Genomic DNA, 20286 nt, shown 5'->3' on the forward strand with positions numbered 1-20286 from the left:
CGTACCATCACACCCACCGTACCATCACACTCACCGTACCATCACACTCACCGTACCATCACACTCACCGTGCTGACACGCTCACTCACCGTACCGACACGCTCACTCACCGTACCGACACGCTCACCCACCGTACCGACACGCTCACCCACCGTACCATCACACCCACCGTACCATCACACCCACCGTACCGTCACACTCACCGTACCGTCACACTCACCGTACCATCACACTCACCGTACCATCACACCCACCGTACCGTCACACCCACCGTGCCGTCACACTCACCGTGCCGTCACACCCACCGTGCCGTCACACCCACCGTGCCGTCACACCCACCGTGCCGTCACACCCACCGTACCATCACACTCACCGTACCGTCACACCCACCGTACCGTCACACTCACCGTACCGTCACACTCACCGTACCATCACACTCACCGTACCGTCACACCCACCGTGCCGTCACACTCACCGTGCCGTCACACCCACCGTGCCGTCACACCCACCGTGCCGTCACACCCACCGTACCATCACACCCACCGTACCGTCACACCCACCGTACCGTCACACCCACCGTGCCGTCACACTCACCGTGCCGTCACACCCACCGTGCCGTCACACCCACCGTGCCGTCACACCCACCGTGCCGTCACACCCACCGTACCGTCACACCCACCGTGCCGTCACACCCACCGTACCATCACACCCACCGTGCCGTCACACTCACCGTACCATCACACCCACCGTACCATCACACCCACCGTGCCGTCACACCCACCGTGCCGTCACACTCACCGTACCATCACACCCACCGTGCCGTCACACCCACCGTGCCGTCACACTCACCGTACCATCACACCCACCGTGCCGTCACACTCACCGTACCATCACACCCACCGTGCTGACACACCCACCGTGCCGTCACACTCACCGTACCATCACACCCACCGTGCCGTCACACCCACCGTACCGTCACACCCACCGTGCTGACACACTCACCGTACCATCACACCCACCGTGCCGTCACACTCACCGTACCATCACACCCACCGTACCATCACACCCACCGTGCCGTCACACCCACCGTACCATCACACCCACCGTGCCGTCACACCCACCGTACCATCACACCCACCGTACCATCACACCCACCGTACCATCACACCCACCGTGCCGTCACACCCACCGTACCATCACACCCACCGTACCATCACACCCACCGTGCCGTCACACCCACCGTACCATCACACCCACCGTGCCGTCACACCCACCGTACCATCACACCCACCGTGCCGTCACACCCACCGTGCCGTCACACCCACCGTACCGTCACACCCACCGTGCCGTCACACCCACCGTACCGTCACACCCACCGTGCCGTCACACCCACCGTGCCGTCACACTCACCGTGCCGTCACACCCACCGTGCCGTCACACCCACCGTGCCGACACACTCACCGTACCATCACACCCACCGTACCGTCACACCCACCGTACCATCACACCCACCGTGCCGTCACACTCACCGTACCATCACACCCACCGTGCCGTCACACTCACCGTACCGTCACACCCACCGTACCATCACACCCACCGTGCCGTCACACCCACCGTGCCGTCACACCCACCGTGCCGTCACACCCACCGTACCGTCACACCCACCGTGCCGTCACACCCACCGTGCCGTCACACCCACCGTGCCGTCACACCCACCGTGCCGTCACACCCACCGTGCCGTCACACCCACCGTGCCGTCACACCCACCGTGCCGTCACACTCACCGTACCATCACACCCACCGTGCTGACACACCCACCGTGCCGTCACACTCACCGTACCATCACACCCACCGTACCTTCACACCCACCGTACCGTCACACCCACCGTGCCGTCACACCCACCGTGCCGTCACACCCACCGTGCCGTCACACCCACCGTGCCGTCACACTCACCGTGCCGTCACACCCACCGTGCTGACACACCCACCGTGCCGTCACACTCACCGTACCATCACACCCACCGTGCCGTCACACTCACCGTACCGTCACACCCACCGTGCTGACACACCCACCGTACCATCACACCCACCGTACCGTCACACCCACCGTGCTGACACACCCACCGTGCCGTCACACTCACCGTACCATCACACCCACCGTACCATCACACCCACCGTACCATCACACCCACCGTGCCGTCACACCCACCGTACCATCACACCCACCGTGCCGTCACACCCACCGTGCCGTCACACCCACCGTGCCGTCACACTCACCGTACCGTCACACCCACCGTGCTGACACACCCACCGTGCCGTCACACTCACCGTACCATCACACCCACCGTACCATCACACCCACCGTACCATCACACCCACCGTGCCGTCACACCCACCGTGCCGTCACACCCACCGTGCCGTCACACCCACCGTGCTGACACACCCACCGTACCATCACACCCACCGTGCTGACACACCCACCGTACCATCACACCCACCGTGCCGTCACACCCACCGTGCTGACACACCCACCGTACCATCACACCCACCGTACCGTCACACCCACCGTGCTGACACACCCACCGTACCGTCACACCCACCGTGCCGTCACACCCACCGTACCGTCACACCCACCGTGCCGTCACACCCACCGTGCCGTCACACCCACCGTGCCGTCACACCCACCGTGCCGTCACACCCACCGTGCCGTCACACCCACCGTGCCGTCACACCCACCGTGCCGTCACACCCACCGTGCTGACACGCTCACTCACCGTGCCGTCACACCCACCGTGCCGTCACACCCACCGTACCGTCACACCCACCGTGCCGTCACACCCACCGTGCTGACACGCTCACTCACCGTGCCGTCACACCCACCGTGCCGTCACACCCACCGTGCCGTCACACCCACCGTGCCGTCACACCCACCGTGCCGTCACACCCACCGTGCCGTCACACCCACCGTGCCGTCACACCCACCGTACCGTCACACCCACCGTGCCGTCACACCCACCGTGCTGACACGCTCACTCACCGTGCCGTCACACCCACCGTGCCGTCACACCCACCGTGCCGTCACACCCACCGTGCCGTCACACCCACCGTGCCGTCACACTCACCGTGCCGTCACACTCGCCGTACCGTCACACTCACCGTGCCGTCACACCCACCGTACCATCACACCCACCGTGCTGACACGCTCACTCACCGTGCCGTCACACCCACCGTGCTGACACGCTCACTCACCGTGCCGTCACACCCACCGTGCTGACACACCCACCGTGCCGTCACACCCACCGTGCCGTCACACCCACCGTGCCGTCACACCCACCGTGCCGTCACACCCACCGTGCCGTCACACTCACCGTACCATCACACCCACCGTGCTGACGCACCCACCGTGCCGTCACACTCACCGTACCATCACACCCACCGTGCCGTCACACTCACCGTACCATCACACCCACCGTGCCGACACACCCACCATACCATCACACTCACCGTACCATCACACCCACCGTACCATCACACCCACCGTGCCGACACACCCACCGTGCCGTCACACTCACCGTACCATCACACCCACCGTACCGTCACACCCACCGTGCCGTCACACTCACCGTACCATCACACCCACCGTACCATCACACCCACCGTGCCGTCACACCCACCGTGCCGTCACACCCACCGTACCATCACACCCACCGTGCCGTCACACTCACCGTGCCGTCACACCCACCGTACCGTCACACCCACCGTGCCGTCACACCCACCGTACCATCACACCCACCGTGCCGACACACCCACCGTGCCGTCACACTCACCGTACCGTCACACCCACCGTACCGTCACACCCACCGTACCGTCACACCCACCGTGCCGTCACACCCACCGTGCCGTCACACCCACCGTGCCGTCACACCCACCGTACCGTCACACCCACCGTACCGTCACACCCACCGTACCGTCACACCCACCGTACCGTCACACCCACCGTACCGTCACACCCACCGTACCGTCACACCCACCGTACCGTCACACCCACCGTACCGTCACACCCACCGTGCCATCACACCCACCGTGCCATCACACCCACCGTACCGTCACACCCACCGTGCCGTCACACCCACCGTGCCGTCACACCCACCGTGCCGTCACACCCACCGTGCCGTCACACCCACCGTGCCGTCACACCCACCGTGCCGACACACCCACCGTGCCGACACACCCACCGTGCCGTCACACCCACCGTGCCGTCACACCCACCGTACCGTCACACCCACCGTGCCGTCACACCCACCGTGCTGACACACTCACCGTGCCGTCACACCCACCGTGCCGTCACACCCACCGTACCGTCACACCCACCGTGCCGTCACACTCACCGTACCATCACACCCACCGTACCGTCACACCCACCGTACCGTCACACCCACCGTACCGTCACACCCACCGTACCGTCACACCCACCGTGCCGTCACACCCACCGTGCCGTCACACCCACCGTACCGTCACACCCACCGTACCATCACACCCACCGTACCGTCACACCCACCGTACCGTCACACCCACCGTACCATCACACCCACCGTGCCGTCACACCCACCGTGCTGACACGCTCACTCACCGTGCCGTCACACCCACCGTGCTGACACACCCACCGTGCTGACACGCTCACTCACCGTGCCGTCACACCCACCGTGCCGTCACACCCACCGTGCCGTCACACCCACCGTGCCGTCACACCCACCGTGCCGTCACACCCACCGTGCCGTCACACCCACCGTGCCGTCACACCCACCGTGCCGTCACACCCACCGTGCCGTCACACCCACCGTGCCGTCACACCCACCGTACCGTCACACCCACCGTGCTGACACGCTCACTCACCGTGCCGTCACACCCACCGTGCCGTCACACCCACCGTGCTGACACGCTCACCCACCGTGCCGTCACACCCACCGTGCCGTCACACCCACCGTGCCGTCACACCCACCGTGCCGTCACACCCACCGTGCCGTCACACCCACCGTACCGTCACACCCACCGTGCCGTCACACCCACCGTGCTGACACGCTCACTCACCGTGCCGTCACACCCACCGTGCCGTCACACCCACCGTGCCGTCACACCCACCGTGCCGTCACACCCACCGTGCCGTCACACTCACCGTGCCGTCACACTCGCCGTACCGTCACACTCACCGTGCCGTCACACCCACCGTACCATCACACCCACCGTGCTGACACGCTCACTCACCGTGCCGTCACACCCACCGTGCTGACACGCTCACTCACCGTGCCGTCACACTCACCGTGCCGTCACACCCACCGTGCTGACACACCCACCGTGCCGTCACACCCACCGTGCCGTCACACCCACCGTGCCGTCACACCCACCGTGCCGTCACACCCACCGTGCCGTCACACCCACCGTACCATCACACCCACCGTGCTGACACACCCACCGTACCATCACACCCACCGTGCTGACACGCTCACTCACCGTGCCGTCACACCCACCGTGCTGACACGCTCACTCACCGTGCCGTCACACCCACCGTGCTGACACGCTCACTCACCGTGCTGTCACACTCACTCACCGTGCTGACACGCTCACTCACCGTACCATCACACCCACCGTGCCGTCACACCCACCGTGCCGTCACACCCACCGTGCCGTCACACCCACCGTGCTGACACGCTCACTCACCGTACCATCACACCCACCGTGCCGTCACACTCACCGTGCCGACACGCTCACTCACCGTGCTGTCACACTCACCGTGCTGACACGCTCACTCACCGTGCCGTCACACTCACCGTGCTGACACGCTCACTCACCGTGCTGACACGCTCACTCACCGTACCATCACACTCACCGTGCCGACACGCTCACTCACCGTGCTGTCACACTCACCGTGCTGACACGCTCACTCACCGTGCCGTCACACTCACCGTGCTGACACGCTCACTCACCGTGCTGTCACACTCACTCACCGTGCTGACACGCTCACTCACCGTACCATCACACCCACCGTGCCGTCACACTCACCGTGCCGACACGCTCACTCACCGTGCTGTCACACTCACCGTGCTGACACGCTCACTCACCGTGCTGTCACACTCACTCACCGTGCTGACACGCTCACTCACCGTGCTGTCACACTCACTCACCGTGCTGACACGCTCACTCACCGTACCATCACACCCACCGTGCCGTCACACCCACCGTGCTGACACGCTCACTCACCGTACCATCACACCCACCGTACCATCACACCCACCGTACCATCACACCCACCGTGCCGTCACACTCACCGTGCCGACACGCTCACTCACCGTGCTGTCACACTCACCGTGCTGACACGCTCACTCACCGTGCCGTCACACTCACCGTGCTGACACGCTCACTCACCGTGCCGTCACACTCACCGTGCCGTCACACCCACCGTGCTGACACGCTCACTCACCGTGCCGTCACACTCACCGTGCCGTCACACTCACCGTGCTGACACGCTCACTCACCGTGCCGTCACACTCACCGTGCCGTCACACTCACCGTGCCGTCACACTCACCGTGCCGTCACACCCACCGTGCTGACACGCTCACTCACCGTGCCGTCACACTCACCGTGCCGTCACACTCACCGTGCTGACACGCTCACTCACCGTGCCGTCACACTCACCGTGCCGTCACACTCACCGTGCCGTCACACTCACCGTGCCGTCACACCCACCGTGCTGACACGCTCACTCACCGTGCTGTCACACTCACCGTGCTGACACGCTCACTCACCGTGCCGTCACACCCACCGTGCTGACACGCTCACTCACCGTGCTGTCACACTCAGCGTGCTGACACGCTCACTCACCGTGCCGTCACACCCACCGTGCTGACACGCTCACTCACCGTGCCGTCACACCCACCGTGCTGACACGCTCACTCACCGTACCGTCACACCCACCGTGCTGACACGCTCACTCACCGTGCTGACACGCTCACCGTGCTGACACGCTCACTCACCGTGCCGTCACACTCACCATGCTGACACGCTCACCGTGCTGACACGCTCACTCACCGTGCCGTCACACTCACCGTGCTGACACGCTCACTCACCGTGCTGACACGCTCACTCACCGTGCCGTCACACTCACCGTGCTGACACGCTCACTCACCGTGCTGACACGCTCACTCACCGTGCTGACACGCTCACTCACCGTGCCGTCACACTCACCGTGCCGTCACACTCACCGTGCCGTCACACTCACCGTGCTGACACGATCACTCACCGTGCTGTCACACTCAACATGCCGTCACACTCACCGTGCTGTCACACTCACCGTGCTGACACGCTCACTCACCGTGCCGTCACACTCACCGTGCTGACACGCTCACTCACCGTGCCGTCACACTCACCGTGCTGACACGCTCACCCACCGTGCTGCCGCGCCCACACTCACTCACCAGTGCCGCCCACACTCACTCACCAGTGCCGCCCACACTCACTCACCAGTGCCGCCCACACTCACTCACCAGTGCCGCCCACACTCACTCACCAGTGCCGCCCACACTCACTCACCAGTGCCGCCCACACTCACTCACCAGTGCCGCCCACACTCACTCACCAGTGCCGCCCACACTCACTCACCAGTGCCGCCCACACTCACTCACCAGTGCCGCCCACACTCACTCACCAGTGCCGCCCACACTCACTCACCAGTGCCGCCCACACTCACTCACCAGTGCCGCCCACACTCACTCACCAGTGCCGCCCACACTCACTCACCAGTGCCGCCCACACTCACTCACCAGTGCCGCCCACACTCACTCACCAGTGCCGCCCACACTCACTCACCAGTGCCGCCCACACTCACTCACCAGTGCCGCCCACACTCACTCACCAGTGCCGCCCACACTCACTCACCAGTGCCGCCCACACTCACTCACCAGTGCCGCCCACACTCACTCACCAGTGCCGCCCACACTCACTCACCAGTGCCGCCCACACTCACTCACCAGTGCCGCCCACACTCACTCACCAGTGCCGCCCACACTCACTCACCAGTGCCGCCCACACTCACTCACCAGTGCCGCCCACACTCACTCACCAGTGCCGCCCACACTCACTCACCAGTGCCGCCCACACTCACTCACCAGTGCCGCCCACACTCACTCACCAGTGCCGCCCACACTCACTCACCAGTGCCGCCCACACTCACTCACCAGTGCCGCCCACACTCACTCACCAGTGCCGCCCACACTCACTCACCAGTGCCGCCCACACTCACTCACCAGTGCCGCCCACACTCACTCACCAGTGCCGCCCACACTCACTCACCAGTGCCGCCCACACTCACTCACCAGTGCCGCCCACACTCACTCACCAGTGCCGCCCACACTCACTCACCAGTGCCGCCCACACTCACTCACCAGTGCCGCCCACACTCACTCACCAGTGCCGCCCACACTCACTCACCAGTGCCGCCCACACTCACTCACCAGTGCCGCCCACACTCACTCACCAGTGCCGCCCACACTCACTCACCAGTGCCGCCCACACTCACTCACCAGTGCCGCCCACACTCACTCACCAGTGCCGCCCACACTCACTCACCAGTGCCGCCCACACTCACTCACCAGGGCCGAATGCTCTCTTCCTGTCTGCACTACCCTATCACTCTGAGACAGTTCCCGTTGGCCATGCGACCTGCAGGTTCTCCCATTGAGATGTGAATGGAAATCAAGAGGTAGGGAGGTCAAAGGGCAGCACTGGGGGCCAGTTCACAGGTCAGAGAGAGGCGAAGAAGCTCCAGAGTGCAGTACCATGGAGGAAGAGAGGGACAACAAGCAGAGAGGATCGAAAGAAGGTGACCTGTCCAGATCGCATTCCCGCGGGGCAGGAATTGACGAGCGCGGAGAGATCCGACCCATGATCCAGCAGACATGGAAACCGCTGATGGGGACGGCGGCAACAGGCCCAACAAGCAACGGGAAATACTTCAGAGCCCAGGCGCAAGACTCCCGCTTCAAAGACAAAAGTCAACTTGCACCGGTCAGGCCGGTCATTATACCCGGTCCGTGAGCTGGACAGAGTGCAATGACCGAGGGGCCCGGACAGGATACTGGGATACAGCAACACTCCTGTGGTCAGTGTGGCCAGATCCAGCCAGCTCTGTGTCTCCTGCCAACAGAGTCCAACAGGGAGAAAGCCGCCTCAGGACAGCAGGCGGACCGAGAGACGGCACAAATGCCAACGTTTGAGAAATTTACCTCAACAGTCCTCACTGCTGGGCCCCGCTGCTCAGGTACACATCACTCAACCCTCACTCCCCATCAACCTGCTGCACCCACAACCCTGCGTCGAACACTTACATCGGGCTGCGGGTCTGGCCAACCCTTTGTCTATTACAAGTTGCAACATCTGAAATACAGTTCCGCGATTTGCAATGGAAAATGTCCGCATGAAAGGCGATGCACTGTAATGGTGACCTCCCACCAAACGGGGGGGGGGGGGGGCGCTTTATCTCCACTTGTCTCGTTCGGCCACTGTCGAGATAGGGAACCGCGGCGTCACATCCTGAGAGCAATTAAATAGGAAGTTCCTTACCTTCTCCAGCTGGTGTCAGGGGGGGGCGACAAGTACGCCGAACTGTACGGGGAACTGTCGACGTGAGCACATCGGTCAAGGAAATTAGGAAGCCGGCTGCGGGGAGGGCATCAACAGTTTACAGGGGGATGCTGACAGGTTAAGTGAGTGGAGGGGCAGCACGGCGGCGCAGTGGGTTAGCCCTGCCACCTCACCGCGCCGAGGTCCCGGGCTCGATCCCGGCTCTGGGTCACCGTCCGTGTGGAGTTTGCACATTCTCCCCGCGTCTGCGTGGGTCTCACCCCCACAACCCCAAAGACACGTCTGTAGTGGGTAAAGTCTTGGAGGGGATTATAAGAGACAAGATTTATAATCATCTAGATAGGAATAATATGATCAGGGATAGTCAGCATGGCTTTGTGAAGGGTAGATCATGCCTCACAAACCTTATTGAGTTCTTTGAGAAGGTGACTGAACAGGTAGACGAGGGTACAGCAGTTGATGTGGTGTATATGGATTTCAGCAAAGCGTTTGACAAGGTTCCCCATGGTAGGTTATTGCAGAAAATACGGAGGCTGGGGATTGAGGGTGATTTAGAGATTGGATCAGAAATTGGCTAGCTGAAAGGAGACAGAGGGTGGTGGTTGATGGGAAATGTTCAGAATGGAGTTCAGTTACAAGTGGCGTACCACAAGAATCTGTTCTGGGGCCGTTGCTGTTTGTCATTTTTATCAATGACCTAGAGGAAGGCGCAGAAGGGTGGGTGAGTAAATTTGCAGACGACACTAAAGTCGGTGGTGTTGTCGACAGTGAGGAAGGATGTAGCAGGTTACAGAGGGACATAGATAAGCTGCAGAGCTGGGCTGAGAGGTGGCAAATGGAGTTTAATGTAGAGAAGTGTGAGGTGATTCACTTTGGAAGGAATAACAGGAATGCGGAATATTTGGCTAATGGTAAAGTTCTTGGAAGTGTGGATGAGCAGAGGGATCTAGGTGTCCATGTACATAGATCCCTGAAAGTTGCCACCCAGGTTGATAGGGTTGTGAAGAAGGCCTATGGAGTGTTGGCCTTTATTGGTAGAGGGATTGAGTTCCGGAGTCAGGAGGTCATGTTGCAGCTGTACAAAACTCTGGTACGGCCGCATTTGGAGTATTGCGTACAGTTCTGGTCACCGCATTATAGGAAGGACGTGGAGGCTTTGGAGTGGGTGCAGAGGAGATTTACCAGGATGTTGCCTGGTATGGAGGGAAAATCTTACGAGGAAAGGCTGATGGACTTGAGGTTGTTTTCGTTGGAGAGAAGAAGGTTAAGAAGAGACTTAATAGAGGCATACAAAATGATCAGGGGGTTAGATAGGGTGGACAGTGAGAGCCTTCTCCCGCGGATGGAAATGGCTGGCACGAGGGGACATAGCTTTAAACTGAGGGGTAATAGATATAGGACAGAGGTCAGAGGCAGGTTCTTTACGCAAAGAGTAGTGAGGCCGTGGAATGCCCTACCTACTACAGTAGTGAACTCGCCAACATTGAGGGCATTTAAAAGTTTATTGGATAAGCATATGGATGATAATGGCATAGTGTAGGTTAGATGGCTTTTGTTTCGGTGCAACATCGTGGGCCGAAGGGCCTGTACTGCGCTGTATCGTTCTATATGTTCTATGTGGAGATGAGGCGGATTGGCCACGCAAAATTGCCCCCTTAATTGGAAAAAAATGAATTGGGGGCATTCAAAATTCATGATAAAAAAAAGGTTAAGCGAGTGGGTGGAAAGTTAGCGAATGGAATTCAATGTGGGAAGCTGCGAGATTGTACATTTTGGAAGAAAGAATGCAAAGGCGGATTATTGTTGAAATGGAGAGAGCCGGCAGAAAGCAGTAGCACAGATGGACTTGGGGGGCGGTCCTTGTTCATGAAACCCAGGAAGCGAGCGGAGAGGCACAGAAGGTAATCGGGGAACAAAACGGAAAGTTGGCTTCTATTTCAAGGGGGTAGAGTATAAAAGTAAAGAAGTGTTGCAACTGTACAAGGTACTGGTGAGGCCACATTTAGAAACCTGTGTACAGTTTTCGTCCTCTTGTTTCAGGAGATATATTATCGTTGGAGGCAGTACAGAGGAGATTTACTCCGATGACCCTGGGTCTGGAGGGACTGCTGTATGAGAAAAGATTAAACAGGTTGGGTCTGTACTCCTTGGAGTTCGGAAGAGTAAGAGGTGATACGAGCGGGAGACTGTAGGACCAGAGGGCATTGACGCACAATAATGGGAAGCTCATTTATTAATTTTCATTTAGAGTATTCAATTCATTTTTTCCAATTAAGGGGCAATTTAGCGCGGCCAATCCACCTACCCTGCACGTCTTTGGGTTGTGGGGGGCGAAACCCACGCAGACACGGGGGGAACGTGCAAACTCCACACGGACAGTGACCCAGAGCCGGGATCGAACCCGGGACCTCGGCGCCGTGAGGCAGCAGTGCTGACCCACTGCGCCACCCTGCTGCCCAGGGGGGGCTCATTTATGATGGATTTGAGGAAGAATTTCTTCTCCCAAAGAGTGGGGAATCATTGGATTTCTCTACGCCAGGTCGCATCCTTGAAGGCTGAGGTCGCAAGGTTCTTAATCAGGAGGGGAATTAAAGATTACGGAGGGAAGGCAGGAAAGTGGACTGGATGAGCGTTGCACCATATCAAATGGCGAACTAGGTCGAAGGGGTGAATGGCCGACTCCTATTCCTATTTCTTCTGGTCAGAGCTAGGTACACCCACAATGCTGTTAGGGAGCGAGCCCCCAAGTTTTGACCCAGCGACAGTGAAGGGACAGCGGATAGATTTCCAATCGGGATAGCGACTGATTTGGAGGGGAACTTGCTCTTGGTGCTGTTCCCATGTGTCTGCTGCCCTTGTCCTCCCAGTGGTCGTGGGGTTGCCAGGCCCTGTCCATTCAGCCACGGTGAGTTGCTGCAGTGCATCGTGTGGACAGTGCACCCGGCTACGGCTGTGCGGTGACGCAGCGGGTGAGTTAATGAGATGAAGCAGGACCATGCGAAGGAAAAAGGATATCTGCCGTCTGTGAGGGGACATCAGCCTTGCTCTCTGTACCCTCTCCACCAATCCATGATGACGTGTGCCACGGCTGGAGTCCAGCAACGAGTTGAAGGGACTCTGGAAAAGATTGAAAAATAATTAAACTCCAATCAGACAGGATGTTGAAGTGGATCATTAGTAATCAGAGATTCTGTCCCTCCCATGCCAGATAGCCCACAGGACGGTGCAGACACCAAAGCAGTTACAAAAGAATTGCTTTGTCACAGGGGGAGTCACAATCTCAGCCCAGCCAGTAGAAATGTGCGACACTCCCTCAGTACTGACCCTCTGACAGTGCGGCACTCCCTCAGTACTGACCCTCTGACAGTGCGGCGCTCCCTCAGTACTGACCCTCTGACAGTGCGGCGCTCCCTCAGTACTGACCCTCTGACAGTGCGGCGCTCCCTCAGTACTGACCCTCCCACAGTGCGGCGCTCCCTCAGTACTGACCCTCTGAGAGTGCGGCACTCCCTCAGTACTGACCCTCTGACAGTGCGGCACTCCCTCAGTACTGACCCTCTGACAGTGCGGCACTCCCTCAGTACTGACCCTCTGACAGTGCAGCACTCCCTCAGTACTGACCCTCTGACAGTGCTGCACTCCCTCAGTACTGACCCTCTGACAGTGCGACACTCCCTCAGTACTGACCCTCTGACAGTGCAGCACTCCCTCAGTACTGACCCTCTGACAGTGCTGCACTCCCTCAGTACTGACCCTCTGACAGTGCGGCACTCCCTCAGTACTGACCCTCTGACAGTGCGGCGCTCCCTCAGTACTGACCCTCTGACAGTGCGGCGCTCCCTCAGTACTGACCCTCTGACAGTGCGGCGCTCCCTCAGTACTGACCCTCTGACAGTGCGGCTCTCCCTCAGTACTGACCCTCTGACAGTGCGACACTCCCTCAGTACTGACCCTCTGACAGTGCGGCACTCCCTCAGTACTGACCCTCCCACAGTGCGGCGCTCCCTCAGTACTGACCCTCTGAGAGTGCGGCACTCCCTCAGTACTGACCCTCTGACAGTGCGGCGCTCCCTCAGTACTGACCCTCTGACAGTGCGGCACTCCCTCAGTACTGACCCTCTGACAGTGCAGCACTCCCTCAGTACTGACCCTCTGACAGTGCTGCACTCCCTCAGTACTGACCCTCTGACAGTGCGGCACTCCCTCAGTACTGACCCTCTGACAGTGCAGCACTCCCTCAGTACTGACCCTCTGACAGTGCTGCACTCCCTCAGTACTGACCCTCTGACAGTGCGGCACTCCCTCAGTACTGACCCTCTGACAGTGCGGCGCTCCCTCAGTACTGACCCTCTGACAGTGCGGCGCTCCCTCAGTACTGACCCTCTGACAGTGCGGCACTCCCTCAGTACTGACCCTCTGACAGTGCGGCACTCCCTCAGTACTGACCCTCCCACAGTGCGGCACTCCCTCAGTACTGACCCTCTGACAGTGCGGCGCTCCCTCAGTACTGACCCTCTGACAGTGCGGCACTCCCTCAGTACTGACCCTCTGACAGTGCGGCGCTCCCTCTGTACTGACCCCCTGACAGTGCGGCGCTCCCTCAGTACTGACCCCCTGACAGTGCGGCACTCCCTCAGTACTGACCCTCTGACAGTGCGGCACTCCCTCAGTACTGACCCTCTGACAGTGCGGCGCTCCCTCAGTACTGACCCTCTGACAGTGAGGCACTCCCTCAGTACTGACCCTCTGACAGTGCGGCACTCCCTCAGTACTGACCCTCTGACAGTGCGGCGCTCCCTCAGTACTGACCCTCTGACAGTGCGGCACTCCCTCAGTACTGACCCTCTGACAGTGCGGCCCTCCCTCAGTACTGACCCTCTGACAGTGCGGCGCTGCCTCAGTACTGACCCTCTGACAGTGCGGCACTCCCTCAGTACTGACTCTCTGACAGTGCGGCACTCCCTCAGTACTGACCCTCTGACAGTGCGGCACTCCCTCAGTACTGACCCTCTGACAGTGCGGCACTCCCTCAGTACTGACCCTCCCACAGTGCGGCGCTCCCTCAGTACTGACCCTCTGAGAGTGCGGCACTCCCTCAGTACTGACCCTCTGACAGTGCGGCACTCCCTCAGTAATGACCCTCTGACAGTGCGGCACTCCCTCAGTACTGACCCTCTGACAGTGCGGCACTCCCTCAGTACTGACCCTCTGACAGTGCTGCACTCCCTCAGTACTGACCCTCTGACAGTGCGACACTCCCTCAGTACTGACCCTCTGACAGTGCAGCACTCCCTCAGTACTGACCCTCTGACAGTGCGGCGCTCCCTCAGTACTGACCCTCTGACAGTGCGGCACTCCCTCAGTACTGACCCTCTGACAGTGCGGCACTCCCTCAGTACTGACCCTCCCACAGTGCGGCACTCCCTCAGTACTGACCCTCTGACAGTGCAGCGCTCCCTCAGTACTGACCCTCTGACAGTGCGGCACTCCCTCAGTACTGACCCTCTGACAGTGCGACACTCCCTCAGTACTGACCCTCTGACAGTGCGACACTCCCTCAGTACTGACCCTCTGACAGTGCGGCACTCCCTCAGTACTGACCCTCCCACAGTGCGGCGCTCCCTCAGTACTGACCCTCTGAGAGTGCGGCACTCCCTCAGTACTGACCCTCTGACAGTGCGGCACTCCCTCAGTACTGACCTTCTGACAGTGCGGCACTCCCTCAGTACTGACCCTCTGACAGTGCAGCACTCCCTCAGTACTGACCCTCTGACAGTGCTGCACTCCCTCAGTACTGACCCTCTGACAGTGCGACACTCCCTCAGTACTGACCCTCTGACAGTGCTGCACTCCCTCAGTACTGACCCTCTGACAGTGCGGCGCTCCCTCAGTACTGACCCTCTGACAGTGCGGCGCTCCCTCAGTACTGACCCTCTGACAGTGCGGCACTCCCTCAGTACTGACCCTCTGACAGTGCGGCAGTCCCTCAGTACTGACCCTCCCACAGTGCGGCACTCCCTCAGTACTGACCCTCTGACAGTGCAGCGCTCCCTCAGTACTGACCCTCTGACAGTGCGGCACTCCCTCAGTACTGACCCTCTGACAGTGCGGCGCTCCCTCTGTACTGACCCCCTGACAGTGCGGCGCTCCCTCAGTACTGACCCCCTGACAGTGCGGCACTCCCTCAGTACTGACCCTCTGACAGTGCGGCACTCCCTCAGTACTGACCCTCTGACAGTGCGGCGCTCCCTCAGTACTGACCCTCTGACAGTGAGGCACTCCCTCAGTACTGACCCTCTGACAGTGCGGCACTCCCTCAGTACTGACCCTCTGACAGTGCGGCGCTCCCTCAGTACTGACCCTCTGACAGTGCGGCACTCCCTCAGTACTGACCCTCTGACAGTGCGGCCCTCCCTCAGTACTGACCCTCTGACAGTGCGGCGCTGCCTCAGTACTGACCCTCTGACAGTGCGGCACTCCCTCAGTACTGACTCTCTGACAGTGCGGCGCTCACTCAGTACTGACCCTCTGACAGTGCGGCACTCCCTCAGTACTGACCCTCTGACAGTGCAGCACTCCCTCAGTACTGACCCTCTGACAGTGCGGCGCTCCCTCAGTACTGACCCTCCCACAGTGCAGCACTCCCTCAGTACTGACCCTCTGACAGTGCGGCACTCCCTCAGTACTGACCCTCTGACAGTGCGGCACTCCCTCAGTACTGACCCTCCCACAGTGCAGCACTCCCTCAGTACTGACCCTCTGACAGTGCGGCACTCCCTCAGTACTGACCCTCCCACAGTGCAGCACTCCCACAGTACTGACCCTCTGACAGGGCGGCACTCCCTCAGTACTGACCCTCTGACAGTGCGGCACTCCCTCAGTACTGACCCTCCCACAGTGCAGCACTCCCTCAGTACTGGCCCTCTGACAGTGTGGCGCTCCCTCAGTACTGACCCTCTGACAGTGCGGCACTCCCTCAGTACTGACCCTCTGACAGTGCGGCACTCCTTCAGTACTGATTCTCTGACAGTGCAGCACTCCCTCAGTACTGACCCTCTGACAGTGCGGCACTCCCTCAGTACTGACCCTCTGACAGTGCAGCACTCCCTCAGTACTGACCCTCTGACAGTGCAGCGCTGCCTCAGTACTGACCCTCTGACAGTGCGGCACTCCCTCAGTACTGACCCTCTGACAGTGCGGCACTCCCTCAGTACTGACCCTCTGACAGTGCGGCACTCCCTCAGTACTGACCCTCTGACAGTGCGGCACTCCCTCAGTACTGACCCTCTGACAGTGCGGCGCTCCCTCAGTACTGACCCTCTGACAGTGCGGCACTCCCTCAGTACTGACCCTCTGACAGTGCGGCACTCCCTCAGTACTGACCCTCTGACAGTGCGGCACTCCCTCAGTACTGACCCTCTGACAGTGCGGCACTCCCTCAGTACTGACCCTCTGACAGTGCGGCGCTCCCTCAGTACTGACCCTCTGACAGTGCGACACTCCCTCAGTACTGACCCTCTGGACAAACTGCTGACTCAAGGTCCAATGTTTAAACATTTGGGCCACAGCTGAGATTAAATAAATTTATTGAAATAGAAGCGATAGGAAGACAATAGGACTCGTCTCCAAATCCATACTGTGGTCCCCAGACCACGGAGAATATATGCTGTCTGCGGACTGATATGAAAAGTTGGTCAGAGATTCCTGCAGCAGTAAACAGCCCAAATACCTGGAACTCGGCGGTGTTGCTGGAGATGGCGTTGACATTAGGCAGCGACCCACCGTAATACGGCCCTCGAGTGTGTGACAGGCGGAGCTGGTGCACCTTCTGAGCCTGTAACTGAGGCAAAAAAAAATCCAGGTGGAGGTTTGGCAGGGTCACACTGACATAGGAATAGAAAAACGCGGGGGCAGTGCAGGGTGGTGGGCATCGAGGATCAACCAGAATCAAACGTCAGTTCCACTCAAACCGCGTGGCAAAAATCCGCACATAACACGGACCCAGCGAAAACACAAAGACAAAGATTCCAGCGCGAGAAATTCGCAAACACCACCGAAAAGAGAAACTGTAGAAATACAACAATTCTCAGCTCCAATGCCAATCATTCTGAAAACACCTCTGACCATGGTGCACATCAGCATTACACGCAGTCAACCTCCCTCTACACTGTCCCCATCAAACACTCCAAGGACAGGTACAGCACGGGGTTAGATACAGAGTAAAGCTCCCTCTACACTGTCCCCATCAAACACTCCCAGGACAGGTACAGCACGGGGTTAGATACAGAGAAAAGCTCCCTCTACACTGTCCCCATCAAACACACCCAGGGCAGGTACAGCTCGGGGTTAGATACAGAGTAAAGCTCCCTCTACGCTGTTCCCATCAAACACTCCCAGGACAGGTACAGCACGGTGTTAGATACAAAGTAAAGCTCCCTCTACACTGTCCCCATCAAACACTTACACGAAAGGTACAGCACGGGGTTATATACAGAGTAAAGCTCCCTTTACACTGTCCCCATCAAACACTGCCAGGACAGGTACAGCAGGGGTGAGAGACAGAGTAAAGCTCCCTCTACAGTGTCCCCATCATCCACTCCCAGGACAGGTACAGCACGGTGTTAGATACAGAGTAAAGCTCTCTCTACACTGTCCCCATCAAACGCTTCCAGGACAGGTACAGCACAGCGTTAGATACAGAGTAAAGTTCCCTCTACACTGTCCCCATCAAACACTCCCAGGACAGGTACAGCACGGTATTAGATACAGAGTAAAGCTCCCTCTACACTGTCCCCATCAAACACTCCCACGAAAGGTACAGCACGGGGTGATATACTGAGTAAAGCTCCCTCTACACTGTCCCCATCAAACACTCCCAGGACAGGTACAGCACGTGGTTAGACACAGAGTAAAGCTCCCACTACACTGTCCCTATCAAACACTCTCAGGACAGGTACAGCACGGGGTTAGATACAGAGTAAAGCTCCCTCTACGCTGTTCCCATCAAACACACCCAGGACAGGTACAGCACGGTGTTAGATACAGAGTAAAGCTCCCTCTGCACTGTCCCCATCAAACACTCTCAGGACAGGTACAGCACGGTGTTAGATACAGAGTAAAGCTCCCTTTACACTGTCCCCATCAAACACTGCCAGGACAGGTACAGTGTGGTGTTAGGTACAGAGTAAAGTTCCCTCTACACTGTCCCCAACAAACACTCCCAGGATTGGTACAGTTCGGGGTTAGATACAGAGAAAAGCTCACTCCACAGTGTCCCCATCAAACAGTCTCAGGACAGGTGTAGCACGGGGTTAGATACAGAGTAAAGTTCCCTCTACATTGTCTCCATCACAAACACTGCCAGGACAGGTACAGTGACAGACCCGTCCCCACCAGCACTGCACCCCAGTGTTATACAATGACAGACCCGTCCCCACCAGTACTGTACGCCAGTGTTATACAGTGACAGACCCGTCCCCACCAGTACTGTACCCCAGTGTTATACAGTGACAGACCCGTCCCCACCAGTACTGTGCCCCAGTGTTATACAGGGACAGACCCGTCCCCACCAGTACTGTACCCCAGTGTTAAACAGTGACAGACCCGTCCCCAGCAGTACTGTATCCCAGTGTTATACAGTGATAGACCCGTCCCCACCAGTACTGTACCCCAGTGTTATACAGTGACAGACCCGTCCCCACCAGTACTGTGCCCCAGTGTTATACAGGGACAGGCCCGTCCCCACCAGTACTGTACCCCAGTGTTAAACAGTGACAGACACCTCCCCACCAGTACTGTACCCCAGTGTTATACAGTGACAGACCCATCCCCACCAGTACTGTACCCCAGTGTTATACAGTGACAGACCCGTCCCCGCCAGTACTGTATCCCAGTGTTATACAGACAGACCCGTCCCCACCAGCACTGTACCCCAGTGTTATACAGTGACAGACCCGTCCCCGCTAGTACTGTACCCCAGTGTTATACAGTGACAGACCCGTCCCCACCAGTACTGAACCCCAGTGTTATACAGTGACAGACCTGTCCCCACCAGTACTGTATCCCAGTGTTATAAAGTGACAGACCCGTCCCCACCAGTACTGTACCCCAGTGTTATACAGTGACAGACCTGTCCCCACCAGTACTGTATCCCAGTGTTATACAGAGACAGACCCGTCCCAACCAGTACTGTCCCCCAGTGTAATACAGCGACAGACCCGTCCCCACCAGTACTGTATCCCAGTGTTATATAGTGACAGACCCGTCCCCACCAGTACTCTACCCCAGTGTTATACAGTGACAGACCCGTGCCCACCAGTACTGTACCCCAGTGTTATACAGTGACAGACCCGTCCCCACCAGTACTGTGCCAAAGTGTTATACAGTGACAGACTCGTCCCCACCAGTACTGTGCCCCAGTGTTATACAGTGACAGACCGGTCCCCACCAGTACTGTGCCCCAGTGTTATACAGCGACAGACCCGTCCCAACCAGTACTGTACCCCAGTGTTATACAGAGACAGATCCGTCCCCACCAGTACTGTACCCCAGTGTTATACAGTGACAGACCCGTCCCCACCAGTACTGTACCCCAGTGTTATACAGTGACTGACCCGTCCCCACCAGTACTGTATCCCAGTGTTATACAGTGA

The 20286-nt window shown here is 59.1% G+C and overlaps 1 protein-coding gene across 1 annotated transcript in view; it reads right to left on the reverse strand.

Moving 5' to 3' along the window:
* LOC140403003 (CREB-regulated transcription coactivator 2-like) overlaps positions 1–20286 on the reverse strand; it is a 125224-nt gene that overhangs the window by 52845 nt on the left and 52093 nt on the right. Inside the window, 3 exon segments of the mRNA XM_072490658.1 lie at positions 9614–9675; positions 12650–12751; positions 17364–17474. Coding sequence (XP_072346759.1) covers positions 9614–9675; positions 12650–12751; positions 17364–17474 — 275 coding nt within the window.

The sequence above is a fragment of the Scyliorhinus torazame genome, chromosome 26 (assembly GCF_047496885.1).
Source record: "Scyliorhinus torazame isolate Kashiwa2021f chromosome 26, sScyTor2.1, whole genome shotgun sequence".
NCBI lineage: Eukaryota > Metazoa > Chordata > Chondrichthyes > Carcharhiniformes > Scyliorhinidae > Scyliorhinus > Scyliorhinus torazame.